This window comes from Cyanistes caeruleus, chromosome 18, assembly GCF_971803275.1.
Source record: "Cyanistes caeruleus chromosome 18, bCyaCae1.hap1.1, whole genome shotgun sequence".
NCBI lineage: Eukaryota > Metazoa > Chordata > Aves > Passeriformes > Paridae > Cyanistes > Cyanistes caeruleus.
Window position 1 is genome coordinate 1,933,936 of NC_141718.1, and position 17,807 is coordinate 1,951,742.

The 17,807-nt window shown below is 52.7% G+C and overlaps 1 protein-coding gene across 23 annotated transcripts in view; it reads left to right on the forward strand.

The window, feature by feature from the left end:
* Positions 1-17,807, forward strand: part of NCOR2 (nuclear receptor corepressor 2) — a 225,541-nt gene that overhangs the window by 139,264 nt on the left and 68,470 nt on the right. For 7 of the 23 annotated variants that reach the window (XM_086855208.1, XM_086855219.1, XM_086855225.1 and 4 more), the window contains 6 exons: positions 1,211-1,277; positions 6,321-6,508; positions 7,746-7,842; positions 9,967-10,145; positions 13,445-13,499; positions 15,638-15,736. In XM_086855208.1, the coding sequence (XP_086711334.1) occupies positions 1,211-1,277; positions 6,321-6,508; positions 7,746-7,842; positions 9,967-10,145; positions 13,445-13,499; positions 15,638-15,736 (685 nt within the window). The remainder of the gene's footprint in view (positions 1-1,210; positions 1,278-6,320; positions 6,509-7,745; positions 7,843-9,966; positions 10,146-13,444; positions 13,500-15,637; positions 15,737-17,807) is intronic. The other 16 variants (XM_086855214.1, XM_086855223.1, XM_086855233.1 and 13 more) reach the window with 3 other exon arrangements.

Below are 17,807 nucleotides of genomic sequence, written 5' to 3' on the forward strand. Positions count from 1 at the left end.
TATCCATGCTTTCTGTAATGTTCTCCATTCCTAAACTTAGCCAGGACTGTTCCAGTTTCTCTTTAAGTGAGCTGGGCCTTCTGCCCCTTCCCAAACAATCCCGTTAGCTGTTAATTGTGCTGAGGGATTTACAAGGGGAGGACGGCGTTTTTTCCCTTCGTGCTAGCCCCACGGGAGGTGAATGAGGAAGCAGCAAGGGTGTCTCTTCATTCGGCTAAATCCCACAGAACATGCCTCCATGAGACTGCTAAGCTCCTGATCAGTAATTACACACTGCAGCTCTGCCTTTAATCGGGATAAAAGACTTAAGGAAACTCCTTTGCCCCTGGTCTCTACCTTTTACCTAGAGATTTTATTGCTGTGAATATTAGCAGCAGGAACAACCACAGGAGCTCAGCTCTGGGGCTCATCCAGGCTCTGGGAGCTCCTGCAGCCTTTTCAGCTCTGCTCTGCTCCTGTTCTGCTTCTCTTTGAGCATTTATTTCACGCTGCCTTTAGAAAGTAGAAAGAAGAAGAAAGCGAGGCGGTGTCTGGGCAGACGCCGGGGTGGTTGGGTTGTGGTGGCCGGTTTCCCCCTCGAGGTCCTAATTTCTGCTGAACTCTCCTGGGCTGGTTGTTTGCAGCTTTTCTGGGCATGGCTTCAAGGAAGCAAGAGGTCAGGAGATAAGTCCTGCAAGCCCTGCTGTGATCCTGCCTCCTTATCAGGGCCTCAGAGCCCAGGGGTGAACGTGTGTGTGCCAACATCCCCATCAGGGTGCCCAGGGTGGTCACTGCTTGGGGGTGCCACCTCCTGCCATGCAGAGCTTGGTTTGAGCCCCCCAGCTCTTGGGCACCCACTGGGGTTTTGCAGAACAGCGTGAAATTAATGAAAGGACCCTGACCCCCTGGTAGATGCAGAGCTGAGCGTCTGTGCACGTGTGATGCTGAGAACACGGGGAAGGTTTGCAGTGGGACTTTATTAATTTAGTTCTCACCTTTAGTCCTGGTTTACCAGCAGATGTGGGTGAAGTTCCCGGTCTCAGAAGGTTTGTTGGTCTTTCTCTAAGCTGTCTCGAGGTCTGAGATAAGAGCATTTGCTGTTCTCAAGTTGATGCAATTCCTAGTTCAGGTGGAAGCGATGCTGCACACTCTTTTGGGAGCGGGGAAAGCCAGGCTGTGTACTTTAGCCGCCTTGTTAATCAGATCTCATCTCTTTTTTCTCTCTTTACAGAAACCAGGCAATGCGGAAAAAGTTAATTTTATACTTTAAGAGGAGAAATCATGCGCGCAAACAGTGGGTAAGTGATTCCCTTAGACCTTGTTTTATATGTATAAAACAGCGTAATTTATAATGTGAGAAAGAAAAGGATGCTTTCCAGCAGAGAGGTGCTGGTACTCTGTACTTTGCCTGTTGTATTACTGTGGAATCTCTCCTGCTTAAAATAACATGTGAAGGAGAGGTCCCCGAGCCTGCTGCAGGCAGCACCTCCCTCTGCAAGTGCCTCCCACAGAGCAAACACGTGGGGTTGGCTTCATCACAGCAGAGCCCATCATTGATCTCAGAAAGCCTATTCACAGCATAAATGTCTATTTTGTGAGTAATTGAACCCTAAGAGAGGTGTGAAACAAGCTGACTCTGCTTCCGGTGAACGGGCTGGAGGCTGCTCTGCCTCCTTCCAGCTGACCACAGAGCAGTGTTCGAGGAATTTGTGGTTAAAAACAAAATTCAAGCTCTGCTCCAGTTTGTTTCTAGGCAGCGTTGCCTGCGAGAGAGTTTCAGTGACCTTTAAGGAGAAAGGTCTTGGTTGGGTAAGGGGCAAGGCAGGGGTGATTATGAGGCTTCAAGAGGCTTTTGTTGCAAAGTCTGCAGTTACCAGAGGAGAAAGTTCAAGCGGGTTTGACAGAATTTGTACATTTTCAGTGCTGACAGTTGCAGTCGGTTCCCGGCAGGAGCTGGAAGGCAAAGCCAGCACAGAAGAGGAAATGCCAGAACAACCAGTGGCTCCCACCAGGAGGGTGGATTTTGCAGTGTCTTTCAGTGATGGGTGATTCAGCTCACGTTTCATGAGGAAGATGTAAATACTCTCTTGCCTCGCTGTCTCTGTCCTGGGGCAGGCTCGAGAGCCAGTGTTTGTGCCTTGCATTGGAAATGGTGCAGGTTTTCTCAAAGTTTTTAGAGCTGGACAGAAGTGCCAAATTGTGAGGAATTGTTGGAAATATTCAAGAATAACAAACCTGGGAAGTGGTTTGAAGGCTGTACCTTTAAAAGTAACTTCCAATACATACATTTCTGAGGCAGATACCATATTATTTTCTAATTTATTTGAATAATTATTTTCCTTTCTAAAGCTTTTTTGCCCCTGTTTTCCACCAGTATTCCAAAAGCCACAGACCTTGCATTCCCAAGGAATGGTTGTGTCTCCCATCATGTCCAAATACGTGTTCATTTAGACTTGTCCATGATAAAGCCTCTCGCAGGACAAGGGGCTACAGGGATTACAACTCCATCAGGATGTGGCACGGCAGTCAGGGCTGCTCTGGGCACCTCCCCTCCTGCAGCTGAGGACTTCTGCATGGTGGGAAGTGGGTCAATATTCCCTTCCTCAAAAAAAAAAAGGGATTGCAGAGCATCATGTGGTTTTGTTGGAAGCAGGAGGGAAGTGCCCGGGAACTGCTTTCTGGTGGAAATGGCTGGTTACTGTGCTAAACCTAGAGTGAGTTGCTCTGTGTGAATATCAAGGAGCTGGGGGAAAAGGTTTAATTAGGCTGCAAGAGCACAGTTCCTAAAATACGACTTGCAGTAAAGTCGCCTGTCATGCAAAATAGGTGAATTTCTGCCAGCCAGTTTATTCAGTGTCCTTGAAAGGGGATTTTTCAGTTTAGGGAAGCATTTTGCCTATTCTACAAAATAGGCAACATACGGTTGCTGAATTTGCAAAGTGAATACATTTGCTGATTCTGTTTGCAAAATGGGTATGCTTAGCTATTTTTCTGCCTATTTTGTAGCAGACCCTATTTTTAGCAAAGCCCATCCACATGCCAGCGTTTCTTTCTGGCTCTTTTACTTTCTGGGGTATTGTTGCTGCCTGGGGCTTGCTGGAGCAGGGTCAGAGCTCGGTCGCCACAGGGTCCAGCCCCGAGAGCCCCATCCCAGAGAATCCACAAGGCTTCCTCCCATTTCCACTGAAGGCAACACAGCAGAAGATATTTAATTGCCATTGGGGTGGTGATGCAGAGAGGGAATGAAGGGAGCTGTTCTGGGTGTGAGAGGTTTGTCTCCATCAGCCAAGGGAAGAAAACCACGGGGCTTGCAAGGGAATTGGACTGGTTCCTCCTGTCACCTTGGCTCTTCTCCTCCCCTCCAGAGTGCTGCTCCGTTCCCTGGAGCTGTGAGAGCGTGGGCTGCAGGAGGGCTTGGGCTTGGCACAGCCCACAAGCTGCCTTCAGCTGCTACGGCGGCGTTACTATTCATCCATTTTTAGCTAGGCGTGTCAGGTCCGATTTGGCTCGCTATCACTTACTGGTGTGATTGAGAGGCTGATGGGCTGCTGAGCCCAGCCGGGGAGGGGAGCAAGGGGGCACCCATGCTGAAAGCCAGCACAGATGGTTGCTCAGGAATGGACACGCTCAGGGATGCTCAGAGGAAGCCTGGAGAAGGAATAGATGCTTCTGTTCCTGAAGTGCCTGACCAGGAGCTTCTCCTGGTGGTGGAGCTGTGATGATCTGAGGAGCTCGCAGTGCTGTAAGGTGCCTGTAATCTTGGCTTTTGAAGGATGCAGGAGATTGCAGGGAGCGTGTGTCCCAGCTGGAGCAAAGAGCACTGGATGGGGATGCTGCAGCCCAGCCCAGCTGCAGTGGGGTTTGAATTTTATGTGGTGGGGAGTTAAGGAAATGCTCAGCCAGTCCCTTAGGAAGACGTGCTCTGGAGGGCAGAGCTGGGCGAGGGGGAAGGTTTGGTACTGCTGTCCTGCTGCCAGGGTGTGAGCTCTGGGCAATCAGCAGCGTGACATTGATGTTTTGCTTTTTCCATCTTCAAATGCCAGTTACTTAAAAGAGGAATTCTGGATAAAGCTTTCGTCGAGTTGTTCCAAGGAGCGGAAGAAAAAGAGGAAAGAGCTGCCCTGCTGGCTGTGAAGCAGCCAGGGCCATGCCAGGTGGCTCTGCTGGGGTGATGGCAGTGCAGGACCCAACAGTGGCTCATTCCCACAGGGAATGACAAACCCTTCAAAACCTTGGTGCTTCTCACCAGACCGAGCCCTCGTGCTGGGCTCTCTCCCGGCCGTGCCGCAGGCTGGCAGCACCGGGCACCGGCTTCATAAACTCCATGGGATATTTTTAGCTTCTTCCCAAATGTGATGCTCTGAAAGCAGGAGGATGTAGCAGATTTGCTGGCAGGGTGGGAGCTCTCGTTTTCAGGGGGCTGATGGCGTTGCTTTGGGAGAGGTGAAAACGCAGCAGCTGTGATTTTGCCAAGCTGCCGCAGGCTGTTGGTGTTACCTGTAGCTCCTCGCCCAAAGTGTGAGATACCCCATGTGGGCTTTTAGGACATTTTAATTTCTGTTCTCCTTCCTCGTTTTTATCTTGTGGCTGTTTCCTTCAGCTCCTGATGAAAACCAAGCACCTCCTGTGCATTCATGCAGGGCAATACAGTCTCTGGCTCCAGGCATGCAAGTGGGAATTGATTTATTTGCAGGGGAAAGTGTTCATCTGGCTCAGCTCTAGGGCTTGAGGTGCTCTATCTGCCTCACATTATTGTTGAGGTGCCTCCAAAAGGCCAAGGAGATCAAAGATGTGTTGCTCTTCTTGGATTATTGCCGGGTCCAGGATGGACAAGCCAAACCCGTGTGCCAGGATTGGTGTGACATGGGCCACAGATTGCTCTGTATTTCCATTGATTTGGGGATTTTTTTCACCTCAAATTTTCTTTGTGGCCAAGAGCAAACAAGACGAGAAAAAAGTGCATCTTGGAAGTCCTGCAGCCTCAGACTTCTGCTTATAGGGTGGTGGTTGCAAGAGATGAATTTATTTCTTTGAAATCTGGATTATTTGTATCTCTTGTGGTGCTGAGTGTGCTGGTGCTGAGCCGCCCATTCTGGAAAGCGGTGTCAGGGTCAGGAGTGAGCTGGGGCTTGCCATGAGAGCAACATCTGCTTTCACTTCCTGATTTGGGGCTTGGAAGGCATTTGCCTGACACAAACTGAAACCCTAAAACCCCTCTGGTCCCCCAGCTGCTCTCAGCTGAGGTTGGGCACCATCACTGCTGCCACTCTGGTGGCTGTCGGGGACCAGACAGGCGTCTCCCCACCATGGACCTTCCCTGTGCGTGGGTGTCTCCTCCAGCAGGAGTGTGGCTGGAGGAGGGAGAAGAGGTTTGGGGCAGAATGGGAGGAGACTCATTTGTGTTGCAAGTGTTATTTCAGTGTTAGCAGGCTTGTCCCATAAATGCCAGTCAGAAGTGCAGTGCTGGACCTGGTGGGTGGCTGTGCCATGAGGATGTCACCGTGGGGAGATGCTGTGGAAACCCTTGTGTGCCGTGTTTTGGCAGGGCCTGGGTTTGCTGTCGCTGCGGATGTGCTTGTCCCGTCACATGGGCCAAAAAGGAAGAGCAGCAGCAGGAAAAGTACTTTTGCTTTCTAGGGTGGTGAAGGAGCTGAGTGTGTGGTCAGGCCACCACGCTGTATGGCTGTGGGCTGGGGCTGGCTGCCTGGCTGTTGATTTTGGGGAGCCAGGCCCATGGAGCTGCCCCATGGCCCCAGTGCCATCATCATTGGCAGCATGGAGCTGTGAATGCTGGAGCTGCTGTGTGTGGGTAGGAAGGGGTGCCTGGCCTTGGGCACCATGGCAAGCTCTCCCCAGCACAGTGCACGGCCCTGCTCACGCGGTGGGGCCCAGCTTTCCTGCCCCCTGTGCCTCCCTCCAAGGCTGTGTTTCAGTCCCTCCTGGCTCAGTGGCCTCAGGCAGGCACCTTGTTCTCTCCAGGGCTGTGGAGCAGGGGCTCCCTCCCCAGCACAGGGCCTTTGGCTGCTGAATCAAGCACCTGCTGGGCCAGAGGATGCTCAAGCAGATGTGAGGGGTGGGCCAAGCCACGCTGGGTAAGAGTCCTGGTTCCACCAAACATGTTGGGTCTGGAAGGAAAGAGCCTGAGGATTCCTGATGGCCTGTTTTGAGAATTCACCCTTGGGTTGGTCCCAGGCCCTGGAGCATGTCCATGTCCTAATAAATTGTATTTCTTTAAGCAACATGACTCACGCTCAGCCCGAGCAGCCATCGAGGGCCAGGCCTGGAGGAGTTGCCCTTCCCAGGCACGTCTCTGAGCTCCCTCTCTCCCTCTGCCCTTTCAGGAACAGAAGTTTTGCCAGCGCTATGACCAGCTGATGGAGGCCTGGGAAAAAAAAGTGGAGCGCATTGAAAATAACCCCCGGCGCCGTGCCAAAGAGAGCAAAGTGCGGGAATACTATGAGAAACAATTCCCAGAGATCCGGAAACAACGCGAGCTGCAAGAGCGCATGCAGAGGTTAGAGGAGAAGCGGTAGGAAGGGGCTGAGCTGGTATCAGACAGCCTTTCTTTTTTCTTGGGGAATGGGTGTGGGATTTGTTTGCGGGAGGAGCAGGCTGGGGTGGCTCTCGGTCCCTTTTCTCCCTCTCTAGTCGAAGGCAGAAGCCAGCAGACATGAATCTTGCTGCTTTTTCCCCAGGGTGGCTCAACACAGAGCCAAAAGGAGGAAAAATGTCAGGAATGTGAGTGCCTGTCTCACTTCTCCTGCTGATCTCCCAGCTGGCCACATCAGAGCCAGGGGTAGCTCCCTTGTGCTGCCCAGCTGGCTGGGACAGCACTAATTCCTGCCTTACTGGTGTGCCCAGATGAAGATGTACAGAACTTGCAGGTGCATTTTTTGCTCATGTTGATGATTTAATACAGGCACATGCCTTAGTGGGAGCAGAAACATCTGCTGAGGTTATTGGAATGACCACAGACAATATGAAGGGAGTGAAATGTCTCTCTGGAAGGGATGTCCCCTGTCTCTCCCAGCCCCTGTCCGTTTTCCTCTCCTCATTGGAAGTGCAATTGAGGTCATGTTGTTTTCTGCCAGGAGGAGACACAATTTCATGATCTCCACCCTTTTTGCTGAAAACTCCCTGTCCTTCCCATTTCTGCCCTGGCATCTTGCCTGGGGTCACCTGATATGCAGAAAACCTAAACCCTTCTGCCAGCATCCCATCCTTGTGCCCCACTAACAACTGGGTAGGTCCAAACTTCCTAACTGATGGCTTTATCTTGTCTGAAAGAGAAAGGGAGAAATGGTACTGAGAAATGTTCATTTTTTTACCTGCTTAATAAGAAAAGTTGTAATTTCTTGGGACATGTGGCTGTTTTACTGTAAGGGAAGGATGTCAATGGATGGGTTTGATTTAAAGCTTCCCACAGGATTTGCAAACCAGATGTGGTGGCACAGTGCTAATGGCTCGGTGCTAACACCAACACCTTTGTGCCATTGCTGTGGTGGGGGGTGAACAGGAGAAAATGTGGGGGAGAGGGCATGAAATGTCCTTGTGTTCCAGCAATCCAGGAAGTTGATACAGGTAAGGAAAGTGGTTTGAGGCTCTTGGTTGCGAGCCCTAAACACAGGCACCATTCCCACAGTGAGGTTGTGGCCTGGGCAGATCGTTGGGATATGGCTGTTATGGAGGTCAAAGTGGTTTTGAATGTGGTTTGCTGCTTTTGAAGTGGAGCACCAGTGCCTGAGTGTGTCACTGCCCTTTCCCAGCAGGGTAGGACAGAGGGGCAGTGGAGGGCTCTCCATGTCAGCCGCACGCAGTGAGCACGAGGTGTCTGAAATCATCGACGGGCTCTCGGAGCAAGAGGTGAGACCAGCTTCTCCTTCCTCCTCCTCTTCACCCCTCATTCAGTCTTCTCTGAGGAAGCCAAGACAGGACTGCCAGGGCACACACTTCTGAAGTCCTCTGCCATATCCCACTAACTTTAGGTCCCACTGAGGTCGGGGACCTTGCCATGACACCAAACACACTTTCTGGACAGGATCCAAAGTCAGAGCTTTATTTAATTTGCATCAGCATCTCCCCAGCCATGTGAGAGATATAATGGAGCTGTGCAATGGTTCTGCCAGAGCAAAACATGGAGCTGGTGGCCAGTAGGTTGGGTTTATCAGCATTTGGCTGTCTCTTGGGGACCTGAAACCCCAGTGTGCTGCTCATCCTGGGTAGCACTCCATAAACACCTCGTGGCTGTGGTTTATACTGGTAGTGAAGATAGGAAGGGATAGGGATCAGGGATAGGGGTAAGGGATAGGGATAAGGAATAGGGATAAGAGATAGGGAGCCAGCGCCCAGACTGCTGGGTGGAGGGGTTTTTCTGTTTCGTTTTGTTTTGAATGGGCTGTGTGGCTTGACACAGGGGAATCCTATGGAATGAATGGTTTGTACATGAGCCAGTTGGCCCACATCTTCTGGGAGTGCTCCATTCATCTTGAAACATCCCCGTGACCTCGGCTTCGTTTGGATCTGGTTTCACAAGGGTTCCACTCTCTTGGCAGGGAGGCGAGCTGCAGTGAATGGATCATGTTTGGGAGGGGAGAGCAGCCATTGCCCAGCAATAGCTGGGATGTTTGCTGCCTGTGGGCCATGGCTGATCCCTCTCTGGGATCCCAGGCACTTTGCTCTTAGCCAGTTAAGGTGACAGCGTGGAGGACATGGATCTTGGAAGCGAAGGGAAATTTCACAGCCCTGCAGAGGTGCTGGCCAAGTGGAGCGTTAGCTGATCGCCTCCACTCCCCTGCAGAGTGTGCTGCTAAACTCCACCCCAACAGCCGCCTGCTGAGCCCCAAATCCGCTTTGCTTGTCTCAGAGGAGACATTAAGAACTTGCAGCTCTTCCACAGGGTTGGAAGGAGCAGGGAGGTGAGAGCTGGGGAGCATCTGTGGCAGCAGGGCCAGCTCTGCCCCAGGATGTTGCTGGAGAGGAGGGTGCTCTGGCTCTGGCTGGTGGGGTGTAGTGGCAGCACTTGGTACCCCAAGAGGCCCTGTGCCCTCAGCTGCTCCCACCAGTGTCCTCTCTGCTCTCCACAGGGGCTTCTCCTGTCACCTGGGACAGTCTGCAGGTACCCAGGTTGAGAACCAGCATCTGGCTGTAAATTAAAATAGCAGCACTTGAGACCTGGCCTTCCTGGGTCGAGGGTTGGAGTTTGAGCAGTGACATCCCAGGGAGGACTCAGACTGGTGGTACAATTGGAAGGGGGTGGCCAGAGCATCCCTTCGTCCCCAGAGGGTGGACCTGTGCCAGGGGATCACCAGCAGCTCAGCCAGAAGGACAGTCCTGGCATTTAAGCAGAAGACAGCACAAATGAGACATCACTTTGGCCTCTCTGTTGCAAATACTTCAGGAAACCAGTGTGCCCAGTCTGTCCTGTCCTGGTGTGCAGCTGGAGCTCTGGATGAACTTTGTGCTCCATAGGATGGAGTAAAGGCATCAGATTATGTCCCAGGGTGTTGAAGTAAGGAATGACAGCCCCGTTTCAGTGGCATTTGAAGCATCCTGGAACAATTCAGCATTCCTGTGGAAGGGAAACGTGATGTCTCCCTTTGCAAAGCTGGCCCACTTCCCTCACAGTTGGGGTTGGGGGGCTGAACCTCCATGTGGCTTTTGGAGGCTGGGATGAGATCAGCATTCCCTGTGCCACCACTGCTTTGACTCGTTTCTCATCATGGTCAGGAGCTGTTTCGCTTAAGTCAGGCATTTCCACGCAGGATCTTGAAACCTTTTATTCCAGAATGAAAGATTAATTGTTTCCTGGCTGACAGCGATAGCCTCTTTCAGCATTTAATTTACCATTACTCTGGCAATAAAGCTGTCTAGTGCTTGCTTTTGAATTCTCCTGTTCCTCTGCCTGTCCTTTTCCTCTTGAACATCTGTCCCCTGCGGTCCCCACGGGCCGGTGGTGCTGACCAACTGTTCTCTCTGCTTTCCCCAAAGAACCTGGAGAAGCAGATGCGCCAGCTCGCCGTCATCCCGCCCATGCTCTACGATGCTGACCAGCAGCGCATTAAATTCATCAACATGAACGGCCTCATGGATGACCCCATGAAGGTCTACAAGGACCGGCAGGTGATGAACATGTGGAGCGAGCAGGAGAAGGAGACCTTCCGGGAAAAGTGAGTGCAGCCCCCAGAGCTGTGTCTGTGCAGCCCTTGGGGAGTGTGGGCAGGATCCGTGCAGGGCTGCAGCCAGAGCCCCGGCACACTGAGGTGTGGATTTCCCCAGTGCTTGGCTTGGACACATCCAGAGTTGCTGTGTTACCTTGAGCCTGGCCACAGGGTGATGCTTCTGTGCAGAAACTTCATGCCTTGCTGTATGGATGGGGTGTTCCTGCCCCTGTGCTGGGCTGTGGAAAGAGGCTGCTTGTTGTGGCAGAGTGAGAACAGGAAGTTCTTCAGCTTTTGCAGTCCCTGTTGTATCAGCCAGTTTAAAGATAATGCCAGGGAAACCAAACACTCCATGCACGTTTCCTTTCTGGATTTTCATGCTGTCCTTTGGGCACTGTGTGTCCAGGGGATTTTTGGGACTTGTCAACATCCAAGCCCCTTATGCAGACCCCCTCAGGCTGCAGCTTCCAGCTGGTGCCTGTCCCTCAGTGCTCCATCCTGCTGTCTGCAGGATTTGCCACCGGCTGCTGTTTCCATGGATGCATTCCCACATCAGACACGTGCAGACTCTGGCTGTGGTGCTTTCTCCTGTTTGCAAGCAGTGCTTGAGAACAGCTTGGCTCTATCAAGTGAGATCGCTTGGGGAGTCACTGATTCCTTCCCTGGGTACCACTGCGCTGTCAGCCAAGATGTGGGTGTTCAGCTGGTCTCACATCCAGACTCCCCTGTATCCCATAGCCCAGCAGGGACCCAGGTGTGTTTGCATGGAGGACTGGAGTACCCTCGGTGCCCCCATTGTGCTGTGGGTCTGTGAAAACAGAGGTTCAGCTTCCAGTGGGATGAGCTCTGCTGGTGCTCCCTGCTGTGGACCTGAGGGACGTGGAGGTACCTGGATGCACCAGGGCTGCTTAGTCCTGAGCAGCAGCACCACTTAGTCTGGCCTCTGGACAATCAGGGGATGGCTCCATGGATTACCAGCTATGCTGGAAGCCTCTCTGTGTCCAGGATCCCTCCTCCTCCCCCTGCTCGTCAGGACTCCTGTTTGCAGCTGAAATAATTAATTGCCAAGATGGACTGAAAAAGAACAAAACAAGCAAACAGGCTCCAAGCCTTTGATAGAGGAGAATCCTCATTGCTAATTAGCCTTAAAATGTGCCACTCCAAACAGTGAGGCTTGCCACAAATGACGCAAAGGCTAATTACTTGGTCTTTAATGGCAGGGCTGTGCCTGGCTAATGGGGCTGGAAGAATCCACACCCAGTGTGTGCATCCTGCAGTGCACGGTGGATTCTGTGTCATCACTGTGGGTGATGCAGAGCTCGAGGCAGAAGTGCAGCAGGGTTCCAGGGCTCTCACAAAGCTCGTTTTGAGAGATTGGTACTCGGGAGCTGTAAGGAGGGTGTAGGGAGTCCTGCCCCAGCTCTCCCCCAGCCTGGTGTGCCGGTACCCGAGCTGCCTGCTGTGCTGCAGCTTCTGCCCTGGGTTTTTAAGGTGAACTGGAGTTGTGTCATCCGTGATCATGACCTAGAGCTGGCCTCCTCCTGAGACCAGGAAAACCTGGTTCAACCTTTTGTTCAGCCCAGTTGGCAGGGGATCTTGGAGTAAACAGGCAGGCACTGCAAGGCTGACAAGCTCCAGGTCTGAACTATTTTAGCTGTCAGAACATAACCACGAGGAAGAACCTGATTTGATTTGCTTCTGGGCAGGATTTCAGGTCTCTGTTGAGAGCCCATTGCTGGCCTACTCCCAGGGAAGCTGTGGTTTGCTGGTGAAGGAGCAGGGTGCTGCTCAGGCTTTGTTGTGCTGGGCAGTGTGGGAATGCAGCATCCATCTCTCATTATGGGGAGATGGCCTGGCCCATGAAAAAGAGTGGATTGTTACCTGCATTGCCCCTGTTATCATTGATAACATGACCTCAAAAGCCCTGTCCTGTGGTCAGCCCTGGGTTTGTGCTGTGTGCAGGGTGAGGAGCCAGCTCTGGCTCCCTGCCCTCATCCCGGGTTGTCTGAGCAGCCTGTCTGGTTTGCTTTCTTCCGGTTTTTTTTGTACCCCCTAGCATTTCTGGTTTCTTTTTTGTTCTAGTGACAGGGATCTTGCAGTGCCACCCAAACCATATGGGAGTTCTGCATCAGAATGGCATCAACGTGGGTGACAACACCCATGTCCTGCTGCCATGGCTGGAGTTGGTCAGGCCCTTGCTGAGTTCAGTTCAGTGCCTTGACCCCAAGTTTGGCATTGGGATGAAGCAGCAAAAGCAGGAGAGAGCTCAACCAGTTGCCCCAGGGGAATCACAGTCAGGGCTGGAGACATGGAGCTCCTCACCATATCCTGCCCATGTTACACCCACACCACAGCTCTCCTACCTTTTGCCTCCGATCTATTTCCCCGAGGCACAGAGCTGTCAGCTTCTGGGAGCTGGCGGAGGTGCACGTGCTGAACATGGCTCAGCCTGGCTGCTCAGCTCCCTGGGGCAGAGCCTATGCTGGTGGCCACCTCTCCTGGCAAAAAGTCACCGCTCACTGGGCTCTCCATGCTTTGGCAATGCACTGGTTAACTGTGCTGCCAGCAGCAGCGCCTCCTGCCAAGGGCTTGCTGGCCCTGGATGCTTCCACACCAGCTGGGCACAGGGATTTGTTAGAGGAGGCATCTCTGCTAGTGGGGACAACTTCCCCTGAGCGGGCAGTGTACCCTCCAGGCTGCCAGAGCCAGGGATGAGCTTGCTGACAGCTCCTCCACTTGCTGGGCATGAGGCGGCGTTCATCGGAGCTGCTCTGCCACTGGGGATCTCTTGAGCAACTCAGCAGTGTGGCAGCTCTGCTTCCTCCCGGGGTTTGGGTTTCCCTTCCTGTCCTTTGCAGCTGCTCCCAACAGCCCAGCAGGGCTTGGGGGTCCTGCTCAGTGCCAGGGCCACCCATGGCCATGATGCAGGCTGTGATCATGGGGGGGGATCCTCACCCTTTCCTTGCCAGATCCTGTGGCCTTGGCCAGGTGTGCCTGCCCTGTGTGCCTGCCTTGTCCTGCTCTTGGCACAGGCTTGGGTGGCCATGGGATTGAGCAGGGTGATGAGCAGCTCTGCCAGCCCCCCTCCTCTCTCCCACCCCACGATGAGCATTTGCACATCAAAGCTCCCAAGCAGCCCAGCTCCACTGGGCTAAATTTAAAGTTCCTTTCTTCCTGGGAAGCTGAGCAGCAGACAAGTATTTTGTCAAAGCCCAGAGTCCCTCTGGGAGCTGGCCTTGCAGCATGGCAGGCTGGCTGTGCAGGGTCAGAGGCAGCACCCACAGTAACCCTCTCCTCTCGCTCTGCAGGTTCATGCAGCATCCCAAGAACTTCGGCCTGATCGCATCCTTTTTGGACAGGAAGGTAAGCCTTGCCTGCCTGCCTGTAACCTGAACTGTGCTGCCTCTCCTCCCATTCTGGCTCTTGGTGCAGATGCTGGGCACCTGTGGGTGGTGGTGGCTCCAAGCCCCGGGCACGGTCCAGACGCCTCCCGGCTCCCTGCAGAGCCAGGGACTGAGTCAGCTGCGGGGAGCCGGGAGCTCGGAGCCGCGAGAGGTGTGAACGCAGCCAGCCTGGCGCGTGGGCGCGCAGCCCACCCCGTGATCTGCCTGGGGAGCTGCTTCCCTGCATCTCCCGCAGGCATTTTGCACCAGCCAGGCTGTCACACAGGGGGTGGGCACCCAGCTGCCCAGCACAGAGCGGAGGGGTCTCTTGGCTCAGGGAGAGAGAGGGTTTTGAGGATGGACTGAGCCCCATTTCAGCCACCAGTTCTGGTGGGTGTCCTGGAAGCACACACACCTCCCCTTGGTGACAGGGAAATTCACAGGAACTGCCTGACCTTTCCCAGACCTCGTGTGTTGTGCTGCTTGGACTTCTTGTTTTGGCTGCTAATTGGGCTGATGGAGGAAGGGTTTGAGAAAAAGACCCAATGGAGGAATGAGTCTCTTGTCCCATTCTGAGCAAGGCCAGGTACCATGGGACAGGCCCTATGTGCAGATCCTGGACAGATCCAGCCTGAAAACACAGATATGTCCATCACTTGAATGCTCTCCTGAGCAAGAAACATTTGAAAGCTGCAGCTTCTCTGGTCCTTCTAGTTCCTTGCATCCTCTGCCCACCTCATGCAGAGTTTCATACACACGGTGTCCACTCACTCTGGGTGAACCACTCTGCTCTCAGGGGTGGCCTGCAGAGGCCACTTCCAGCCTAAATTATACTCTGATTCCTCATAACTTAGGCTGGGGAAATAATTTATAAGACCTTGACCTTCCTGTCCAAAGCAGCAAGGAAGGCCAGCAGCCACCTCGTGCTGCTGCTGTTGCTGTAAGATCCCAGGCTCCTCATCCTTTCGCACTCAGTAAAGCCGAAAGTGGTGGGACTTGGATGATGCTCACAATCCAGTTTGTGTTCCAAGCTGTAAAATGTCTTCTAATTTTATTTGTACTCGTTTGTAAATCAGGCTGTAATTATGATACAGAACACATCCATTATCCTGTTGGAGAGAGATGCAAAGTATGGCTCAATGTAATGAATTAATAGATTTTTAAATTGCATTATAAAAAAATAGTGATCTTAGCCCTTGGAACAGATGACTGTAAGTTTTTGTGTTCGCGTGTGTGTGTGTATAATCAGGGCTAAATTAGAAAGAGATCCAATTAACACTTTAAAAGTTGCAATCTGTTTTTGCAAATGGTTCCACTCCTTGCAGAGGGATGAGTGAGCGCAGCCCCCGGGCACCCTCGGGCACTCACAGCTGCCCCAAGCTCCTGAGGACTTGAGGCACGATGGATCTGTGGGATAATTTTTCTTCATGAAGCCACTGATCCTGTGTGTGAAGGTGTAGCCCAAGGCTGGTGTTCAGGTGCCCACCCTGTTCAGCACAGGACTTCTCCCAGCAGGGTACACTTGGTGCTGTTCAGGAGCAGGATATGTCCTGGCCACAACTCCTTGCTTTCCTAACGTGTCCAATCTGTGATGGTGCTTGTGGAGCCAACCACTGGAGTTGGGGTGGCAGCTTCTGAGCGCTGGGATCTCAATTTGGCCACAACAAAGTCGAGCCAGCGAGCTTAGCGGCTGGAAGTAACAGCAGCTGACAGTCGCGTGGCAGGTTGTGCCTCGTGTAACTGCAACAGAGGCTGACAGGCGGCTCCTTCTTCTGCCTCTGGTTGCCACGGTCATCTGGGGTCAGCCCTGCTTTGCCTCCAGCACGGGGTGATCTCTGCTCAGCACCCCATCTCCGTCTCCACACGCCTGCGGGACCGCCCTGCTCTGTCCTTTGAAGGGCTGAGCCTTTTTGCTAAGACACCGTGAACTGTCCCGTTCTTCCAGCTGCCCTGGAAGCCTCAGGGAGGGAGGTGTGGGGAAGCTGTTGGGCTGCAGGTCTTCAGGAGCAGCAGGAGACCTGGTGATGACCAGTTCTGAGCTCTGCTCCTGGAAGTCTGTGCCCCAGCAGCACACGAGGACAGCACCTTCTGTTCCCTGAGCTGCCTGTGTTGTTGCAGACGGTGGCTGACTGTGTCCTCTATTACTACCTGACCAAGAAGAATGAGAATTACAAGAACCTCGTAAGAAGGAATTACCGGCGGCGCGGGAAGAGCCAGGTAAGAGCTGGAGGAGCGCGTGGAAGCGTCATCTCTCAGGCTGAGCAAGGAGCTGCAGCACTTCCTCTGAGCCCCCCAAATGCTGCTTTTCCCCCCCTCCTCACATGGAGATGCTGCTTGCAGGCTGTGATGGCTTGTGGTTGTGCTTTGTGTAGCTTTTCAGAACATGCTGTTTAATGGCAGTTGGTGTTTGTCCATCCCCATGCCAAGGTCACGGCGTCTTTAAAAGAAACAAACAAATCCAAGATGCTTAAAAAAGGAAATGGAAAACTGTGGAAAACATGTCTGTGTGTCAGTGGCACGGGGTTGCCCATGCAGCCTGAGCTGTGTGTGAGAGCCAGGTGGGGTCTGTGTGTCTCTCTCCTCTGGAGATGGCAGCCAAAGTGCCAGTGGTGACAGGGCCTGGGTGGGGCTCCTGCTTTGCACAGCCTGCCCAAGGCTCTTCCCATAGCTAAAGGTGTGGGAGGAAAATGACTTGGGTGGGATTGACTTCTGGTGACACCTGAGCAGAAGCAGATAAAGCCATGGGAAGTCAAGGGGTGTCCATGATCCCTGTGAGGCCTCCTGTGGGGCTGGCAGATGTGGCACTAAGGCTAGAGGAGACCCTTATCCCTTTGTTTAAGGGCAGAGCACATACCAGGGCACCATGAGGTGCCTGAGGGCAGGTGACTGAGTCAACCCTTATCATTACCATGGCCAAGATACAAATCTAGACATGACCTTGGCAGTGTTGCTGCTGATACCATGATACCCAGGAACAGGTAAGTGCTGACCTTTTGGGAAAGTGCTTTATTCCCATGAATGCTTTCAGCCAGAGGCAGCTCCTGCTGGTGAATCCCCAGTCCATGAAGTGAGTGATTATTCATGTCACAAGGAGAGTGAGGTAGCCACAAAGGGACTGTCTCCCCAGAAAATGAGGGAATAAGGATGGAAAAACTGGCCTGGCCCAAGACACCACTGACATCAGCAGATCTTCACGCTGCATGGCCATAAAAAGCAGCACTTGGGCCTAGATCCTGATTGGGAAGCAGATAGGTAGCCTCTCTCCAATTTGATTTCTGCAGCATTAAGACATCAGAATAGCTAGCACATGACAAATGTCATGGACAGGGCCCAATTTTCCCTTCTTTTTTTCAGAGACATTAGAGATGGATAAAGCCCTATTAGATTATCCAGTCCCTCTCCCAGCAAACACAGGGTGGTTCCCTCCAGTACATTTTTATAGTGTTTACCACGGTCTGTTTTGTTAGATCACAGCAACTAGAACATGAGGCCACATTTGTTTCTTGTTAGCGGTGGAGACATTGAGCACAGCTCACTCTGGTTTCAATGTTAAATTGAGCAAGTGTGGAGAGTGAGAGGCTTTGCTCTGCATCTGCCTACCTACCCCAGCAGCCACAGACCTGCCCACCCTGCACCCAGCAGGGATTGTTTGTGTTTTGGGTTTTGGAATGATGCAAAGCATCGCTAGTTGCAGAATTTCCCACGATGCTTTCCACATGATCCAGCCTGAGCAGTGGAGATGTGTGCTGCCCTTTGCAGCCTTGTTCAGTGCCAGCCTTCAGAAGCAGGGGCTTGCTTCATCGCCTGTAGGACTGTTTTTGCAAGTAGGAATCGCACCAAAGGGAACAATTTGCACCTCCCCTGGAGCAGACCTCAGCAAGAACATCCTTGATTTTGATAGAGGAGCCCTCGTGAGTCTGGGAGGAAGCGACACAGTGAATATTTCCCATTTCTGTTGGATGCTCAGGTAGAAGGTGGGATGTTCAGACAAGCTTTAAGAGCCAAGGGCTGGCTGCATGATTCACACTAGGAGAGAGATGCAGAGCAGCAGCTGCTGCATTTAGCCTGGAGCACCTCTCCCACAGGGATCTTGGGAGGTTTTGAAACTCACACTTTGTGCTGTGATACCTCTAGTATTTGCATCCATTTCCTGTAAGACTGCATGAGGGGAGTGCTGGAAGAGCCTGTGTGCAGGCTTGGGAAGGGCATGAGGGGCTGGATCTGTGCTGCAGAGGAAGGCTCTGCTGGGGAGAGACTCCTTTTAGGGTGGCATTTTAAGTTAATAAAG